The sequence below is a fragment of the Rhipicephalus sanguineus genome, unplaced genomic scaffold (assembly GCF_013339695.2).
Source record: "Rhipicephalus sanguineus isolate Rsan-2018 unplaced genomic scaffold, BIME_Rsan_1.4 Seq2699, whole genome shotgun sequence".
Taxonomy (NCBI): Eukaryota; Metazoa; Arthropoda; class Arachnida; order Ixodida; family Ixodidae; genus Rhipicephalus; species Rhipicephalus sanguineus.
This window is the reverse complement of record NW_023614909.1, coordinates 1-17,759: the sequence shown is the minus strand read 5'-3', so window position 1 is coordinate 17,759 and position 17,759 is coordinate 1. Positions and strand designations below refer to the sequence as shown.

Here is a 17,759-nt window from a genome sequence, read left to right as displayed (position 1 = left end):
TTGAGCCACGTTACGAGGTAGATTGACGCGTTTTTGTAAGTGTAGTCGACAACGACACGTCGAGAACGCTCGCGTTTCAAGGGTAACTTATGGTCAACGTAACTGTCAGCCCTCACCTTAGAGTACATACGTCAGTAATATCGAACATAAGGGTACTTTATGTTGCAATCATGGGAATATCACATGTAACGTTCGTTAATGTATTCCTCTCGGGTCGAGCGATGCTTCAATATCGCTTGCTGAAGCATCGGAATACAAACGTAATGTTTATTAGACTGCTATAAAAGCGGAGTCAACAGTGGAACCACAGACATTAACCTGTTACGACACCTTTTTGTAGGAGTACGTATAGAGTATTTATTGCTTTCTTGTAAAATTATACAGCCAGCTGTTTTTCCAAACCAGTTTATAGACCTGACGTAAATCAATGGTAGAATACTGCCACGCAGAATGCTTGGGTTCCATTCCTGCTTGGATCCTAATTTCTATGCATGCCATTCCTCGGGTGAACGCTGCCAATGTCGATTTTCCTTAATGTTTTCTCATTTAAATTACCAATGTCTGTTCACGCCGTTCCTGGGCAGATATAAGCTGTCAATCACCTGTGGCGCATACTCGTACACCGCGGCCCGTGGTAAACGGGTACGTGCCACACGTGTCTGGAGGAAAGGGTTTGACGGCGTACGTGACAGGATTTTCATGTTATTCGTGTCATGACCCGACAGTCACATTCATCAAATCCTCTTAGCTTCCAATGCCATTTTTGGTCCATGCAATGTTAAGGGGGCGATCATGAGAGCACCCAGGCGTAGGCGGCTAGATAGATAGATAGATAGATAGATAGATAGATAGATAGATAGATAGATAGATAGATAGATAGATAGATAGATAGATAGATAGATAGATAGATAGATAGATAGATAGATAGATAGATAGATAGATAGATAGATAGATAGATAGATAGATAGATAGATAGATAGATAGATAGAGATACGCTCAAAGTGCCAAAGGTTCGGTAAGAAATGCCTGGCATTTAAAAAAGCAAGTGAAAAGAAAAGCGCTGGCACCTTTCTGCCCAATACCTCATTTTATTTTATTTCTCCCATTATTTCTCCCTTCAGGAAGCTTGTTCCTGAAGGAACAAGCTTCCTGAAGGGAGAAAAATTGCTCCTGCGCTATAACGATGAGGTTTCCTAGGTTAACGTGCCCTAACACAAATATTTCCGACGAAGAATTTCGCTACTTCACCTGGGAGCACACCGACGCTCTCCCACATTACATGGGAATCCACGGCTCGCACCGAAGTGCAAGAAGAGTGTTATACGAGATTGAGGTGGGAAGCATTGGCATACAGCCCTGCCCTAGAAGACCAGCTCAGGCTGGTCCGGAGGGCCGAAAGGATGGCGAGGGCCAGCGGTGCCTCGGAATAGGGGCGCGACCAAACGGCGTTGCCCTGTTTTAGAGGAAACGGAGTCTTTTGGGCAAATAAAGTTTTGTTCTTCTGCTCCGTCTTCATTACATAAGAAACGGATTTCCTTTTGGCATACCCGAAGAGGCAGTTAGTAACCACGGCAATGTATGCACTACCAAAAGTTGATGTCGTAAGCGGCGGAAATAAGTCCATCCCGATCTACTGGAACAGGGTCTAGAAATGTTAGATAGGCTGCTGGAAAGCAACTATATTCGTCGGTGGTGTCTTACCTTGCGGAAAGCTTAGCACTTCTTGACTTATTTTGCGACGTGGGCGTGCAAATGCAGTCAGTAATAGTTTTCTTGAAACCTCGCAAGTTTACGGGAGAAGCAGAGGTGCGCAGTGTAGGGTCGTCATGTAAGCTGTGATGAACCTGTGGTCTCGGTACTAAAGACAACACAAATAAGTAACTGTTGCGGAGTGGCGAGTGCATCTTTACAAGGATGCTGTTTTTAAGGGGAACGAAGCAACTCCTTAACCAAGTAATCTAGGGACAACGTAGGCCTTGGTTTGCAGATTTTCGAAAAAAAAAGTATTTTACTGTTAGCTCTGCTCATTGCTATTGAGAAAAGTCGCTAGCGCCTATTCTTGAGCATACATGGTAAAGCAAAAATGCTACATGTACCGTTCGACAGCGCTCTTACAAAATTGGCGCGTAGGTCAGAATGTCCTGCGGGAAAAGTCATATAGGGAACCCAAGCTCAAGTTTGCGGCGCGACGACAGCGCCGCGCCAGCCGCGCTGCGGCTCTGTCGGAAAGCTCTGAACCTTCGGCGCGGCCGACTCAGCCCCTTTCACGGAAGTGGTAGCGCACGTGCGCACGCGTTCTTCTCTCGGTGCGGGTAACTAGGGGGCCGTCAGCTGGGTACGTTGAACCGAGAGGCTTGCTGTGCGAAGCTGCGCATTTCAGCGATGGCAGAAGCGACCCCGCGGAAGCGCAAGCGTGGTCCGAAGTATTGCGGTTTAGCGGCCAGCCACAACAGTGCAGACAACACCAAGGCACGCGATTCACGTGTTAAACTGTATCGTTTCCCGGGCGTGTCGTATGAGAAATAAAGGCGGCAAGCGTGGATAGCTGACAGCGCTGTCTCGCCTTCTATTTTGGCTGTCTGAGTTCATCGCTTTAGTTCGTTCCGACTACCTGAATCGGTAAGTAACGCGGCGCATGCACGCAGCGACCACATTAATGATTACTCGCTGTCTTCTCGTATTGTTAAAGTCCAGTTACGGTTGTAGGTGAAGCAACTTTGTGTTTTGATTCCCCGTGTTCGTGAGACCTACCAGTCGTTGTTGAACGTTCACATTCGCGTTATACCGTTAGCATTGCGCGGTTGGTTGAATTCAACTGAACTCGGCACATCGTCACAAGTTCGGCGCCTGCATTTCACGGGTCGGGAAGGCTGCTTTATCACGCCGGAACGGACGTCTGTGCATTTGCAGCAAGCTTTGACATCGTTCTGCAGGTTTGCTTTGTTTTTGTCACTTTATTAGGGTGATATATATTTAAGCCGCTAAATACAACTGGCACTTAATACATGCTTTGCAATTGCAACCTTGAAGTAACCACCTTCTGACTTTGTGCGATTTTCTAGCCGCGTTCACGCAGCAGGTTTTATACGCCTGTCAAGTCGGTATCATAAAACGAGACTGCAAGCATGACGCGAGAGCCGAGAAAACGAGGCGAGCAGTTCATATTGCTTCACAGTGGTTAAAGCTCAGCTAGCTGCCTCGCGTCTTAATCGGCTGGTGATTCTCCAGCGGCACGGAGGACTTGACTCTAACCTTCTCAGGAAGCAGTGCCATGGCCGTATAATCTTTTTTTCGCACGCCGCAAACGTTTGTTCACGAAAGTACACGGCTGCTACTGTAAGCATGCCATATCAAAACAACAATCATATGATTCGTAGTCCACGCCGCAGAACATCGATAGCGTGTACGGCTTCATTTCGGAGTGCATGTGAACCATTATTGATCTTTAACATGACAGAATGAGACTTACCTCGAGGTATACGTCCTACACGGTGTAATCGCGACTTGGGAAATGCATTTCGCTTTGAGTTGGGCGTCGTTGTTATCGATCGTCTGCTCTTCACCGTTAACGTGATTGACGAGCCTTTCTCATTCTATCAAGTTCGCTTTTCGGAAGTGCCAGTCAAGCTTGAAAATCCTTTTGAAGCCACACTGCAAGCGGTACATTGTGAGGCGGCGCAAGTGCACCGCGAGAGCTCTGCACGTGCAAAGTGAGCGGCAACGCGGCGGAGAGAAGGGAAAACGCGCGCTGCTAACACCTCAGTTTCTCTTTTTCTGCCAGAGATGGCGCTGCCTGTCAAGAGCAGCAGCGCCGCTAAGCGGTGCTTGGGAAGCCTATAGGTTCCTAGTTGCACCCACGCAATAATAGAAGCGACGTCACAGAAATATCGCGTGGTGGTCCGCAATAATGATACTAAATTTTTGCTTTGACATTCGGTACGAGATCGGTACCATCACTTCCGTCATGTAGCATATGACGTTTTCTTGAACGTCGCAAAGTACGTCACAGCCTTATTTGGTCACTTACTCCTTCACCAAATTTTTCCTGCCAGTTTTTTATGCTGTCCACACTGAAACTGCCTTCGGCTTCCTGTATTGCATCCAGAGACATCTAAAATGGATTTAAATACAGATATAAAACATCAGGAAGATTTCCAGCGAACTGAAAGTTGTAAGCACAAGTTTGGCATAAGTACTCTATTGCAAATAATTCAAGGTAGAACCCCATTCGTATTTATTTGTTGGGAGACCACATCATTACGTTGTCAAGAATGTATTGTCCCATGTAATATTGTCCAGGTTGGAAAATAAGAGTGTAGTGCAGTGCAACCAACATGAATTCAGCAGCATTTTCCTCCATCGTATCACCAGTAAAATTAAAGGGACTGTCTACTGCTCGGAAAACGTTTTCTGATTGTGGTGAAAATGAGAAGATCGTTCGTCACATCGGCGGCAACGAGCATGATTTTGCCCCATAAAAAAATATTTTTTTTAAATTTGATGTTCAAAAATTCTGAAAGAATGGCCGCTAGCGTCACACGATGGCGATGTGGTTCAATCCACAGGTAGGACAAGAAATACTCGCAGGTAGACTTATTTTGCTTAAAAACAAACATGTATAACTTGAAATTGCATTTTACGCACTTAAGGCAGCCTTCGGTTGCGTCAGAAAGTAACTTTTTGCTTTTTTTTTTCTCATCCATCAGAAAAGGCGCCCGGTGGCGCTACTTGCGGCGCCATCATCGATTTCTTCTGCTTGAACTCATGTTCTATACCATGCCGTCTCCGCGCTGGTCGTACTGTGCCGCTGTATTGTTGTTAGGATGTCACACATGTGCTGCACCCTGAAGGCGTGCATTTATCGTCTCCTTCTGACGAATGAACTATGCTTGGATTGCGGCAGCAGTGCTAAAATAAACGCATAGACTGCGATTACAGCAAGACGAGGGTTCTGTAATCGTACAATAAGGCTTCATTTAACCGCTAGCGCGCTGTAAACGACTCTCACATTTATTACATTAGTGTTCAGCGAAAGTAATGTAATCGTACAGAAATCACACGTGCTTTCGGTTTTAATTTTTACCGGCGCTACAATCGTAATCGCGTCCACCGAACAGTGTTGTGGGCATGTTTCATGCCGATGGAAGAAGACCGAACTCAGATCGAAAAATTCTGTTTTAAAAGTTTCTACTCACTTTCCAGAGAAACCGCTGCAAGGTTGGACACTTCAGATGGTACGCCTTCTATTGCGTTACAAAACAGAAAAGCGATGGACAATAGACAGTCCCTTTAAACCTTTGGCAAAAACGATGCAGATGCGCGATAACTTTTATCGATAATGTCCTATACGCTCAATCAGGGTGTAGCAACTGCATGATATCATCATCAGCCTGTTTTATGCCCTCTGCTGGACGAAGGCCTCTACCAATGATCTCCATTTACCCTCCCTTTTGCAAGCACATCCCATTTTGAGGCTAAAGCTTGACATATTTTTGTTTCAAGGTGGTCTAGTGAGGTAAAGAAAATAGCACATGAGCACGCATGCTGTGTGTCCACTTCGTCTTTGCGACGTTCGGGTGAATAAAAATTTCAGAAAGCGCGAATACCAGCTTATATCACGCCACCACGCCAACAGATGCTTCACTGCGTCTTTGCGGCATTCACACGAAAAAATAACAAGAAATAGCAGCGCTGGTGTAATGTAAGAACAAGCTATAGCGCGCATCACCTATTTTATATTATCTGTTGCTTAAACCTGCCTTTCTCATGAAAATAATACCTTTTTTTTTTGTTTTTCTCTCTTACGTTTACGAACACCGCTGTCAACGTCACTAGGGCTACGAAGAATCTGTCAATTTCTTAACTTTAAATGTGTGTTACCAAAAGGGTACATGCCATGGTGTTTTCGGTGCCAAGTTGTGAATCTTTGTGAATTGAATTGAAGGACGCGAACTAGACAATCGCCGTTGGCCAGTATCACTCCTCATAATATTGAATGTTATCTGTTGTTTTTCTTGTACTACCTGCAATGTACATTGTATCATTCTCAATTTATACTACATTAGCTTTGCAAAATATTCCACTTGGTAACTTCAACATTGCTGTGGTATTGTAGATATGTTTTGGACAGTATTTTTCGACAGGTAGTCCCCTTTCATGCATATGGAGCTCCTTCTGTGCGCATATGTAAGCATGCATATCTCTTACAAATGAAACAAACCGAAGCTGGCAGATGGAAATCCACAATTTGTTACATGCGGTGGTCTTTAAATCGATACTCACCTTAGCAAGATTCATTTCTATTTCAACAATCTCAGCGGTAATTTTGTGGACAGGATCGCTTCCATCATCTTTGATATGGTGCTTTTGCTTCTGGCCTTTCTTGCTGCAGCTATCGTTATCTTCGTTGTTTTCTTGGCCAAGCATAACTGACAAAACGGATCGAATAAGTCTTCTGTATAGTTTTTGTTGTTTCGAACATTCTTGAGTGTCAATCCACATTCGAGGGTTTGGTGAAAATTGGCTGGTAGGGATATTGAGCTACAATAAAAAGTGGGATAAGTACACTAACGTTTGTAGCACTTTAAATTAAAGCAAAAGATCAAATAGTGCAGCTTTTATTTTTACGTAGCCGCCGTTATAGGTAACAGGACGAAGTCCTGGTCTCACACTTTCAAAAGTGCCGGGCAATACTGTCAAGCTCCCTGTTATGCCAACGTTTGTTTTATTATAACTCCAATTCTCTATAATTCGTCAATATACAAGGTGTGCAAGGAAAACTATAGTTATGATGTTGTGGAGCGTAACCGGAATATCTGTCACCGTGACGGACAAATCATACCAGGTGACGACGTATACGCTTTCTTGTAAAATACAATACTACCTCCTTTCTGCATTAGTGATCTATCCACTGACCAGTAATAACATGATAATGAATTATACCCTTTCACAAGCCTATGTTGTGCGGCTCGTAGGTCTCAATGTCGCCATTATCATCAATATTTCATTATTGAACAAAATTATGCCAGCTTCGCACTATTGGTGCCAAGCCTGAAGGAAAAGCGGGGCTGGGTGGCCTTCTTGTTTTATTTTATTCTTTTCTTTCATTTTTTTCTTTTCCTCTGTTTCTTGTATTTTTTGTCGCTGTTACTTTCTATTTCTTTCTATTTCTTGTTTTCTCCCTATTTCTTTCTTTCTCCCTCTAACTTTATTTCTCCTTCTTCCCCTTCTTTATCTCTCTCTCTGCTTCTTTCTCTATCTTTCCATGTTTTTCTCTGTTTTTCTCTCGTTCTTTCTCTCTCGTTCTTTGTATTTCTTTATTTTTTCCTTCTTTCTCTTTAGCTCTTGCTCTGTTTTTTATACCTCTTTATCGTGTCTGTTTCTTTCTTTCTCTTTCTCGTTCTGTACATTTCTTTGTGTCCATATATTTGTATGTATTTATTCCCTTTATTTCCCTGTATTTTAGATGCGAAGAAGCTTATGAACGAAGCCTGTCCATTGGCGTGACCAGTGCCCCGCGTGCCACTAGAAGTATGGAAGAAAGAAGAGAACGACGTTTTCGCACGAGCGGAGAGCTCACGCATGGTGTGCAGAAAGGAATGTTTGCCTGACATATGGATGTGCGATAGAGCTCTCGCTCCACAGCGGCGCGCGCTCTAGTACAAATCATGCAAGGTACCCACTATGCCATAAAACATGCAAGGCACCCACTTCACCATAAATGATCGTCAGTCATGCAAGGTACCCACTACGCCATAAATCATGCAAGGTACCCTTAGATGCGAAGCAGCATATGTGCGAGGCCTGTCTCCCCAGCGTCGCGTCGACGTAGTCAGTGCCCCAGCCGATCCGGAGCGGCGGGACCGCGAAGCCAAGCCAAACGGGCGCATTGACATCGCATTCTCAAACTTCAAGCTGCAACCTTTGCCGCAAGAGCCATTAACTTTATACTTTACGGACCACAAGGCCTTTATATTCAAGGGAAAACGTTCCCCTGAGCTTAAAGCGATATATGACGAGTAACAACATCAGGGGAACCATTCCCCTGAGCTTAAAGTCATATATGACGAGTAACAACATGAGAGGAACCTCGAATAGAAGGACCATGAACAGTGATGAAGATAATAAAGCATTTACAGAAATCTAAGTAGGACTCATGGCTGCTTGGCATACTACTCAGGGTTCCATTTACGGGGAGATGGCGGGATATTTTTTTGCTGTCTGTTTATTTCTACCGCATTCTTTCTTTGTCTCTTGCTATCTTTTTTTATCTCTCTCTATTTTCACTGTATTTCTTTATATCTCTTTCTTTCTCTCTCAATCTTTCATCTGTTTCACGCACGTATTCCACTTCGCTAAGCACAAAGTTTAACGCTCGCACCTGCTGTACTCGGTAGATGTGCTTGCCCAATTCCTGTGGCGCATACTCACTAGTGGTTTACTGTGGAGTGAGTCAGTAAAAACTTTATTAAGCATGTCCGGCATCCATTGAGCGGAGTCGGAATACAAGCACCCCGGCTTAGGTGACGGCCTTGAGTCCTTGGACACTGGCAGCTTCCTAGGCGTGCCGGACGGCCCACAGTTGATCGGCGTACCTGGCAGTACGCTCCCATCGTACCTCGCGATTCGAGACTGCCATGTCTACGCGGTTCGTAGGGAGCTGCTGCTCGTCATCTGTACACTTCCTCAGCATGTGCCGCAGCGTCGCCCTAGCTCCGCACGCTCTACACTGGTCGGATGTAGAAATGTCTGGGTAGCAGAGACGCAGGATCACCGGATTCGGGTACTGTGTGTCTGTATGTCTCCAATTAACCTGCTGTTTCTAGTTTAGCTTGGAGTGGGGTGGTAGACATTTTCATCTGTTCAATCTGTAGTGTTGCGTGGTGTCTCTGAAAGTAGTCATGCGATCCCCCCCCCCCCCCCGTCCACTCCCTCTTCGCTCTCGAGGTGTGCGTGACATCGGGATTGTGAACAGGCGTCGCAGCTCGGCGTGTAATCCTCGAGCTGCGTCGTGGCAGTCGCTTTGTCCGCGAGCGGAGGGTCCCTGTGGGAGAGGATCGATATGAGGAAACTGTCATTTTTGCGGCAAATGTTGCCTTCGTGAATTTGGAGAATGCGGACCGCTTCGCTGATGATCCGGCCGCTGGCGTTGTTGCGTGTCACCGCCTGCGAGTCGCCTATTCCCAGGCAGCACGTCGGCATTGCACCGATCTCGGCCCGAGGTTGGCAAACACTGACAGAAATATTCGTCCTACGTTGTCTTTTGGGTGTTTGCTACACCTAAATGAGCATTGGTCCAATATTGGAAGCTAACAATAGCCAAGTGTTTGCAAAGATGGCCCCAGCCAATATTGTCCCTGCAACATATTGCCAATAATGGCAAAGGTGGCTGTAGCCAACATTGTCCATCGTACCTATCGCCAACATTGTATAAGTATTGGCAGCTCCAATATTCTTTGTCAGCCTTTAATAATGGCTGCACCATCTTTCTTTATTTTTCAGCGTTTAACGCCGGTTCTTGTCAGCGTTGTCGTTTTCTATGTCAATATCTTTACGACATTTTCCACTGAATGTGTAGTTTAACATGAGGTAGATTTTTGTACACATAAACAAATGCATGTTGCCCACACTTTTGCTTTCAGGCAATCAAGAGGGATAACCAGCGTAGAAAATCTGAGAGTAAACACAAGTTTATTATGCGTCTATACATTTGGAAAAGATACTGCAAGTTTTCAAAATAATTTCGCATTTCACGCTTTGCTCTGCTGGCCGCTTGCTCGCCGATAACAGCTGCACAGAACCTACAATAACTACCTAGAATAACGCTCCTATATTAGAAATCGCGGAAACGGGCCCACTCACAAATACACACAGCCTCCCTGTTAGTGCTTGAGTTGTCACTTCATCGAAGGTTCAAAAGGAAGTGAGTGAAAAGTGAAGTGTGAGAGAAAATGAAAGAAATGAACATCTACACTTGAACAGACATTTGATACAACCGAAATCCACAACCACCTTGAAATACCAGAAAGTTCGTCCCCTATTTATTTATTTATTAAATGGTGACTACGGCTAGAGCTTGAATGAATGCGACAGCTTCACAATTAATAAGAATTTGGGTGTTACAAATCCATAAATTCTTGGCGCGAAAGCAGCGGCGAAGAGCAAATACAAAACGGATATTTAGCTGGCGCACGACAACACGACAAAGGAACAAAATAACACATGCAAATGCTGAAAACATCGCTAAGGCCGAGGACTTCACTAACCTACTTCGACGCGCACAACAAAGCCCACCGCATGGGTATTCACAAAAGAACAAATCTAAAAAAAATACGCGGTAATATAGACATTGTTAAACGGAGCACATATTTCACATACGAAAAACACGGAATGTAACATCCGACGAAGGAAAGAAACAACTTTCTGAACGCGATACGAACAGGAACATCCAGCGGAAAGTTTGCGAGTTGTCGAAACACATCGGCGCTCATCTGCGGATGGTTCTTCAAAAGTCAAACAATCAGGTTAGAAGAAGCACAGGACAGCTGCTTTCTCACTGTGGCATCGCCGTAGAATCTCGGTATCCGTAGAATCTCGGCATCTTGTCTTGGTATCCGACTGTTTTTTCCCAATGACTCCAGACTGAATACTGAGGGGCGCGCGCCCGCCGATACCGGGAGCCCGAACGAGGGAAAGTTGCCACCACCGACTGCCAAAGAATAGTCGCCAGCCAGAAGGGGCCGAAACGCGTACGCATCTTCCAAGGTGCCGTCGTCTCCCGCCATCTCCACCCCTCGTTTTTAAAGGCATTGAAAGCACAGAACCACTGTTCAGCCGTCGTGGGCGAAGCATCATCAAGTGACAAGTGTTTTATGACGAGCAACCACCGCGCTACCCCACTGCAGGGAGGAGAGCTCGTAACATGGCGTCGCGCTGCTTCTCGGCCCTCCTGAGCATCGACAACATTTATTTGAACTCCACATGTCTGGTTGCATGAAGCGTTGGGAGTGCAAACATAACTGATCGCTCATTTGGAGATTCCGCGGGCGATAACGCAGTCTAGGACGGCACAACCCTGTAGCACCTACACAAAAAAGCTACGTTCCTGCAACGCAACCATTCGTGTAGCAAACAGAAGAATACGTGGTGCGGTTGAAGTCACGTGAAATGATTTGATTGTTCGGCGCTAATAAAGCCACCTGAATAATTTCGGTGCACGTGCACAAAAGCCTCACCAGTGCAAAAGCCTATTGCGAAGCAAACTAGAATTCCGTTCTACTCCATTAAATCATCAACGCTATATACAGCTTCAATGAATGTAACGGCATGGTTTCGGGTTTTTTGTTTTTAACACGAAAGTGTTTTATGCCGGGGTCCACCAAGTACTTCCGTCACGGTTATGACGTTGATAAAATGGACGCCAACGGGTGAGAAAGAAAAAACTAAGAAAAGGATCCGCCGCTGGGAATCGAACCCACGACCTTGCGGCCGCGACGGTGAGCGCCCGACGCTCAACCAACTAAGCCAACTTAGCAGATGACGGACGCTCCACGAACGCGCCTTATATCTTTCACACATTCTCTCTCGCACGGTGCTCTCTGTTGGCGGTGTAGGTAGGCGGGGCGGAGCAGGGCGGTGCCGCCGTCTGTGAGAGGTAAAAAGAAGTAATGCGTCACGATCGACATTTACTAGCGCTTACTCCGAGATTGCGCGTGATACCGGACGTCATGGTTAATGCGTCTCGATACCCGCGAGGGACACTTGCTGCGCTGGCGTCGCTTAGGGAACCTAGACGCAGTTACGTTCTTTGAATTTCGCTTCGTGTTAGCCTGCGCCGTCTCATCGGATTAGTGCAAGTTCCACATGCACCAACGGGGTTTCTCCGCCGCCGACTGCTTCGTTTGCGAGAGCACCGACTAACAAAACTGCTGCAATACGCGTTGCTAAAAGGACGCGATTTCGACGGGCGAATGTCGTGTCTTGGTTGAGCGAGACAGAGGCCAGCGGGACGCACGCGTTTGCGGCTCAAGCTACGAACCTCTGCCTCCCGCGTTGCTGAAGCGCAGTGTGGTAGTGTAGGCATGAACACAGGCCTCGGTAACCCATTACTAGTAAGCGCACACCGTGCCGCTTCTCTCCTCAATTGACGACGTTTTGAAGAAGTGCATATCGGGTACCAGTGTTGATTATGGGCTTGTTGGTGTCATCTCTACGCGCGATTCACAATTCGCTGATTCCAAATATATGTTCACAACTTCAGCTACCACAACGGTTTAATCATGATCATGGGCGTTAGTCGTCGCGATGGAGACATGCCGTGAACATGGGTGCATCCACGTCAAAACGGTGCTGTAGCTGCCAAACACCAATAGACATTGTACAAGCTCTCATATATCAGTACACGATAAGCACTACTTCTGTGAAGACACGTTTCACTTTCGTGTTATACCGATTCCTATGACGGAGGGATCAGCCATGTTTTTTATACAGTTGCGATGTATACGCTGGCTGTATCACACAAATAACGTTAACTTTTCACAAGCAGTGCGATGTTGGATTTTATTCTGTCTTGCATTTCCTTTATCATAGAAATATTTCCAGCAGCTCGTAACACTAAATTGATAGTTTGGTACTTATTTTATTTTACATTGCTCAACATCTGTAAAAATTACACCATCTCCCGCTAAAGGGGACCATGAGGCGATGCGAAGCCGGAGCACTTGCACGATCGCGTTCCGTTGGTGTTCGTTGGGCATGCTACCGACCTCGCGTCGTGGAACGCGAAGAGGGACGCTACGCGCGTTATATCTTCCATCTAGCGTGACCGTTAATTCTCACAGGGCGAGCGGGGAACGCGGTCGACAGGCGCGTGAGAGGGGAGCAGCGTATGAGTGGAGAGAGAAGGGGAGCTCATCGAGCTCCCCTTCTCGAGCTCATCGCGGCGTTGCGCAGGAGAGAATTTCGGCGTGTCTAGCCCGCGTTTCAGAGGAAGAGTGGAAAGGGGGAGAGGGGAAGTGGAGAGGGGTATGTGAGAGGTGGAGGGGAGAGAGAATGTGGAGAGGGGAATGGGAGAGGGTGAGTGGAGAGGGGAAGTGGAGAGGAGGTGTGTGAAGAGGGTATGCGCATGCGCAATAATGGTGGTCACGCCGCACACCACCACCACCGTATTGAGCTCCGCCTTAAGATACTTCGCATCTAAAACGTTTGACCAACTGTTTAGCATATATTTTGTGCCACACAGAATGACAACTTAGTAATCAAGACCTTGTGTGTGCCAATGTTGCCTTTCTTGTAGAATGACAGTTGCAGTTTTGTTTGTTGACTCACAACGATGTCCTGTTTTCGCCATCTTTATCAACAGCACTGCCAATAGTGAAAATTGGCTGGTAATGGCATTCCATTGGCTTTGCAATATTCTATGTTGCCTGGGAACGATGGGCCTCCGTTGCCGTCTGTACACAATGGCGCTGCCAATATTGTGTGTTGGCTGGCAACGATGGGCCTCTGTTGCCATCCTTCTACGATGGCGGTAGCAATATTGTCTTTTGGCTGGCTACGATGGACCATTGTTGGCATCCCCATAGGCTGGTATTACCAACATGGGTTTTGTAATGGCTTGAATAGGCCTTCATTGGGTCATAGTTTGCCAGCGTATAAACAATATTGGCCCCATGTGCTGTGATACCTGGCTTATCACCTTGGTGTCTGTGGTAGCTATCGCGAGGGCTATGGCGGTCAAATTTTTACGGCAGGCTTAAAGAGCTCCGCTGTTAAAAATCGCAGTTTCACCGCAAGGGTGACGTAATGAATGCGATAGCAACAACTTGTAATGTTATACGAAGTAAGGTTGGCAGCTGACTTTTTTAGATCCAGCTCGCGTAACTCTATTAAACACTGGTGTAAGTGAATATGACCGCTCTAGGGACAGAAACGGTTTTGGCATAGTGTCTTCGCGTTGAGAGCACAGCATGTTGAAGGGCTTTCGCAATGTCCACAAACTATGGGTGGCGAGCTCTGCGATTCAAGATGGCTCCCGGAGGAGTGTCGGATCGGACGTGCGGAGGCATGCCCTGTGTCACTTCCCCCGGATTTGTTCATAAGCTGCACTGAAATAGATATTAGGCCGAAATACTCTCTCTATATCATGGAAATCGCTAAATGCTTGCCACCTCAATAATTACCGTGGTGTGAAATGTTATAATTAAACTTCATTGCCATGTATCAGCAATGCTTGGTGAAATCTTGCGCGTGCTACAGAAAACGTATGAACTGAATGGCATTCCAAATATGCGTACTGCGACAGCCTGATAGATTTGCCGTAGCAATCGGCCATTAGCGAGTAACGCGACCGTTGCTGCACGACACCACATGTTTAACGTGACGACGGTTTCTATAAACATGTTCATTACATGCGTGGTCAGGAACGCGGGGTGCACAGTTGACTTCTTCGGATGTTGCAGCTTTGAAAACAACCCCAAAACAAATTCACACGCACGTTTTTCGTAACGTCGACGAATTTGTCAGCAACAATGCCGTTCATAGGTTCATTTGGCAACTCAGCGGAACTGTTGTGGCCGCTTCGCTTCCGCTCGTCCAGCCTGTTGGCAGCATGCGGCCCCAAAAGTGGCGCTATGTGCATCGCGTCAGATAAATTCTACTTTTATTTTGATCTCAACACTGTTTTCGATCAAGTAAACTCGAAGTGATTTACGAATGTTAAAAACACTTTGTATAGATGGTTAAGCAGGGAGGCACTTTAATGAGACTCGCTCATCACGACTTTGCTGCAGAATCTTTGTCGGCGCAGGCACTATCAGTGCTTTTACAACCTTCCATGTCCAGTAAAATTCCTCGTTGTCAAGGTGGTCTTCCTCAACATCACTGCAATCTATTTCCTCTCCTGAGAGCCGCGTCGCCTTCTCCGCGTTCTGGGCTCAGATAATACTTTGCTTGCTGTGTGCTGCCCCCTATCGACAATGTACAAAAATGCAGCGCAGCGCTGGCTCTTACAGCAACACACGGGTGAGAGACGACGGTGAGAGTGCGACTGCCGATCAAATTTCGCCACCTCGGGTCCATTAACGTGAATATACACAGATTACATCAATCAATCACATGCTTTGGGAGTGCGGGTCGCTCGGCCCGACTTACAGCAAGGCCGAGTGCGATGCGCTTTCGCGCAGCCCAAACCTACAGGACCAAATCCTGGCCCTCCAGTGCGCCCGCGACAGGGCCGTTAGGCTAGACCTGCCGGTCCCAGCGTGGGAGTAGCCGGGTGGCACGGGGCAACCTCTGCGTCTGCACTGCAATCTTAATAAAGTTGTACTTTCTCTATCCACGGGAATTTTTATTCTGAGTAAAAGATTTAACCTTCAACGCAGCCTGTACTTGGTCATAGTTCAGAATAGCTGTGGAGCTCGCGCAGCCCCGAAAGACAGAACGGTCGCTCGCACGTTTCATACAGCTGTTTTCTCACAAAATATAAATCCTGTTACTTTATTATATCCCCTAGTAGGGTTGAAGCTCCTCAGGGTCGAGCCACGTCCCTCCCTCGTTGTGACACGCTAGAACTGGAAGCGCTCACTGTCGCGCTCGCGCCAAAGAGAAGTATTCTTTCTCTTATTCTTCGAGCGCCTTGGTGAAGATGCCAATGAGGAAAATTTCAGAATCGCAGCATGTCCACGAAGTAAGTGATGATGAGTGAGCGAAGCTCCGCTGGCGCCAAAGAGAAGGATTCTTCCTCTTGTTCGAGCGCCTTGATGATGATTTCAATGAGAAAATTTCAGGATCACAGCATAACCACGAAGTGATTCATGACGAATGGGCGCAGGTAAAATCGCATATAAACATTGAAAAAGAGGAAGCAAGTGAGAAATAGAGAGAGAAATAAAAAATCGGAAGAAAAATACAGATAAAGATAAATAAATAGAAAAAAAAGAGAAAAAGAGAGGAAGAAAGAGAAAACGGAAGAGAAACAAAGAAGAGCCTTCGGCTTTACATTTCACCATACAAAAACCTTCAGCTTTACATTTAACCGATCATAGGGCGGTCATAATGAAAGAATAACGCCGCCCACATCTAAACACCATATACGCAGTGTGATTAATAAACAACTTTGTATATACTGCACACACGTGTTGTCACGTCTTTGCATGCTCGAGTGGGCAACTTCCGGGGGGATTCAAGGTTAATGATCCCCCAAAGCTTCTTCTACTCGTCATCATTCACTTCGTGAATATGCTTCGATTTTTTTATCTCGAAAGCCCTGATCTTCATTAGGTACAGAAGACAGCGTGAGCTCATGCGACTCCCCACGTACAATGTTATCGGTTTCATGCACTACAACACCGATAGATGCTATATACAAGCATGACAGAGTGAGTTTAAACGGAAAAGGCAGACACTAATATTTCAATAACCTGTATGGCTGCACAAACATTCGAGGAACTGAAATGTGTTTGCTGTGGGGCATCATTGGTGGCATGACTTGCGCAGGGTGCTTCATCACGCATTTTCACAAGAACTTCGCGTCTCCCAAGAAAGAATCACATTTATCTTGTCGCAGTGTGCCCGGTTTCTTCACTGATGTACGAAAAATGCATAATTGTTCTGTTTCTTTCCTACCAACGCGTTAACATGAGGCTAGCTCAGCCGAACAAGGAACGGCTGCCGGTTTGTAGTCTGCTAACCCTCCTCCAGTTGGTTCTCCTGAGATTCCCTTGGTGGCCCTACAGTTTATGGGCATTGCGAATACGAGCCGTGTGCTGATGTCTGCTGAAATGTCACGCACGTCAGTGACCGCGACGCCGTCCTTCTAACCAAGGTTGACAGTTGCTGTTCGAGTACTGTGCGCTATGTCAGTGCATGGTATTGGCAGTGCTATGTCAGTGTATGTAAAAGAGCCACAAGTGATCAAAACTTTCCGAAGAACTCGAGTACATCGTGTCTCATAAAAATAATCGCGCCCCCTCCTATGCTATGCCAGCGAGGCGCCCTATCCTAGGCATACAGAAATCATCAGAAACAAAATGCCTAAGAGAGCAGAGTGGTCTCTCGCAGTTGTGTTCTGATGTTTTTGTTTATTTCTCTAACACATGGCATGCTCTTAAATGCATTACTGCTTCGTTTGTTGCCCATACACACCTACGACTAGGATTACAATCACGCATCAACGAAATAGGAACCTTGAGATTTAATGTTAATAGTTTCACGTTAAAACTACATCGTAAAGGAAGCAAGAATTAAATCTTTTTCTTGTAGTAACCCATAACGTATCGCAGACATGTCGTGTCGCAACTATGAATTCTTTTTCGAACTCTTGTTGTTAAGGAAAACTCATTTCATCGTAGCCGGGAGATTACAATGTTTCTAGCCCAAAGAAATGTAGAAATAAAATTCTACTGTGCACATCACAGCAATCTAGGCACCATATAAATCAATTTAATTTAAATTCGGTACTTTTCAGCGGATATCATGGTAATGCAGTTTATAATCCCAATCCTCACTTTTCCCACAGTAATGCATGACACTACTACGACAAAAACACCGTAACTGCTATTGTAAACATAAATCACAATGTAAAAGCCTTATTTCGAGTTGACATCATATGAGAATTACTTGGGCATAAAAATAACGAGAACTCCGACGTCAATTGATAAGAGGCGATGTTGTAAATAGATTTACTTTATGGCTGACAGTTCCACTTACCGACAACAAGTATTTCCTCTGTGACGGGAGACCAACAGCTGCCACTGTGCTAC

The 17,759-nt window shown here is 45.9% G+C and overlaps 1 protein-coding gene across 1 annotated transcript in view; it reads right to left on the bottom strand.

Moving 5' to 3' along the window:
- The window catches only part of LOC119376892 (membrane metallo-endopeptidase-like 1), a 34,074-nt gene extending 16,326 nt beyond the window's left edge, over positions 1-17,748 (bottom strand). Inside the window, exons 1-3 of the mRNA XM_037646566.2 lie at positions 17,707-17,748; positions 6,283-6,540; positions 4,028-4,111 (exon numbers count right to left, since the gene is read on the bottom strand). Coding sequence (XP_037502494.2) covers positions 4,028-4,111; positions 6,283-6,501 — 303 coding nt within the window. The 5' untranslated portion in view covers positions 6,502-6,540; positions 17,707-17,748. The remainder of the gene's footprint in view (positions 1-4,027; positions 4,112-6,282; positions 6,541-17,706) is intronic.
- Positions 17,749-17,759: the final 11 nt, after the last annotated feature.